The following is a 1,947-nucleotide window of genomic DNA, read 5'->3' on the forward strand; positions in this document are numbered from 1 at the left end:
AAAAATGATGATGCAATTGAAACATTTACCGATTCTAGGAGAAAAGTTTAGAGCGCAGTGTTAATTATTCTTCGTTTTGTTCCAGTTTTTTGGCCGTTGTATTCAGATATATTCTTTACAGCTTTGACTGTATGAATTTAAAAACATAAACATAGGTTTGAACAATTCAACAGTCCAAAGACTGGTGTATATATAATTTGATTCTGATAATAACAAGAGTAGATAGAGTAAGAGATTGATACGAAATAAATCTTTGCAGTTCCCACTGGCCAGTTGCTACGGATATTAACAACGTGCATGCTTCATTTCCGGCCAAATCACTGAGCTCATATTTCCTAACCGTGTTGGGTGCCGATAATATTTGAAGGCTAAGCTAGGAGAGTACGTTCACTGACACACGATTTGGAAAGATCAATCTTTTATCATTAATATATTGTTAGGTTTTTTTGAAGTAAAGAAAACTTCTTTATCTTTTGAGTGTGGGGTTGTCAGCTGGCCCTAGTTCTCAGTTTTTTTTTTTTTTTTTTTTTTTATACGAAAAGACTAACAAAACAAGCTAAAGGGAGGCTCCTCTAGAGCAACCCGCGCCAAATAGATCAAAGCTAATAGATGATCTAACACTTGAGGGAAAGCGACTAGTCCAAGAAATGAGCTCGTTCGATCCATGGCCTATGGAGGCAAGGGCATTTGCCACAAAATTAGCTTCCCGGAAAGTGTGGGTGAAAACGACTAAATTGAAGTTGGATGCTAACTGTTTGATGTCCTGGATGATAGATTGAAGATGCCAAGGAGTGTTGGTCTTCCCAATAACACAGTGAATGACCAGTTGGGAATCCCCTTCAATCAACAGGTTGGTGTAGTTAAGCTCTTGAGCTTTTAGGAGGCTTTCCCGGAGAGCAACAGCTTCAGTCAGAGGGACATTTGCTTTCCCAATGCGTTTAGCACAATTAATAACAAGACATCCAAAGCTGTCTCTGATGACAAAGCCAATAGCTGCATTGTTATTTTGTTGGATGACTGAACCGTCAAAGTTGATTTTAACATGGTCTGGAGGAGGAGGATTCCATTTGATGTGCTCACGCTGATCTGGAGGCCGCTTGACAAGAGGATTATGAGTAAGGAAATCTTGAGAAGTGGAAGCCGCAATGGCCACTATAGAAGGGGAGGAGAAAGCTTCATTCCTGAAAACATTGTTATTTCTTGCTTTCCAAATGTGGTAGCATAAAGAAATGAGCTTAGCAAAGAGATTGGCATCATAAGGAGCATCAATGAATAAATCAATTAATCTTTGGTGCAGGCTACTTGCATTAAGTAAAACAGTGCAGTTGGCCTGGTTCCAAACAAATCTTGACATAGAGCAATGACATAATAAATGGTCAATAGTTTCTTCACTAGCATTGCATAACGGACATAAATTAGAGTGAATGAGGCCAAACCTGTGCAATCTGCTTCTGGTTTTAAGTCTACCTCGTAAGAGAAGCCAACCAAAGACCTTCACCTTAGGAGGTAAGTTCAAATTCCAGAGTTTCCTGAGCAAAGGAGATTGAACATGGCTCTCTACATTTGCATTTTGTAACCATGTGGCAGATTTAATAGTAAAAGCGCCATTTGGTGAGGGCCCCCAGAGAAAAGCATCTTCATGGGGATATATAGGAATATGCAATGCACAAATTTGATCCACAACATCCGTTTGTAAATGAGACAACAATTTATCTCTATTCCACTTATTGTCCAAAATATAATCGCTAACTGTTTCATTCCAATTAATAGAAGTAGTTTGATTTTCATCAAGAAGGTTAGCTAGAGGAAAGGGAAAAATCCAGTTAAAAGTCCAAAAATTAACAGTATGACCATTATCAATAATCCATCTCATTCCATTGAGAATGATGTTTCTACTATCTAAGATGCCTTTCCAAGCTAAAGAGCAGTTTTGCCTTTTCTTGGCTT

At 38.4% G+C, this 1,947-nt stretch overlaps 1 protein-coding gene across 1 annotated transcript; it reads right to left on the reverse strand.

The window, feature by feature from the left end:
• Positions 1–556: 556 nt before the first annotated feature.
• On the reverse strand, positions 557–1,354 carry LOC112171402. Its single transcript, XM_024308593.1, has one exon. It carries the CDS (start codon positions 1,352–1,354, stop codon positions 557–559), a length of 798 nt encoding a protein of 265 aa, XP_024164361.1.
• Positions 1,355–1,947: the final 593 nt, after the last annotated feature.

Source organism: Rosa chinensis, chromosome 6 (assembly GCF_002994745.2).
Source record: "Rosa chinensis cultivar Old Blush chromosome 6, RchiOBHm-V2, whole genome shotgun sequence".
Classification (NCBI taxonomy): Eukaryota; Viridiplantae; Streptophyta; class Magnoliopsida; order Rosales; family Rosaceae; genus Rosa; species Rosa chinensis.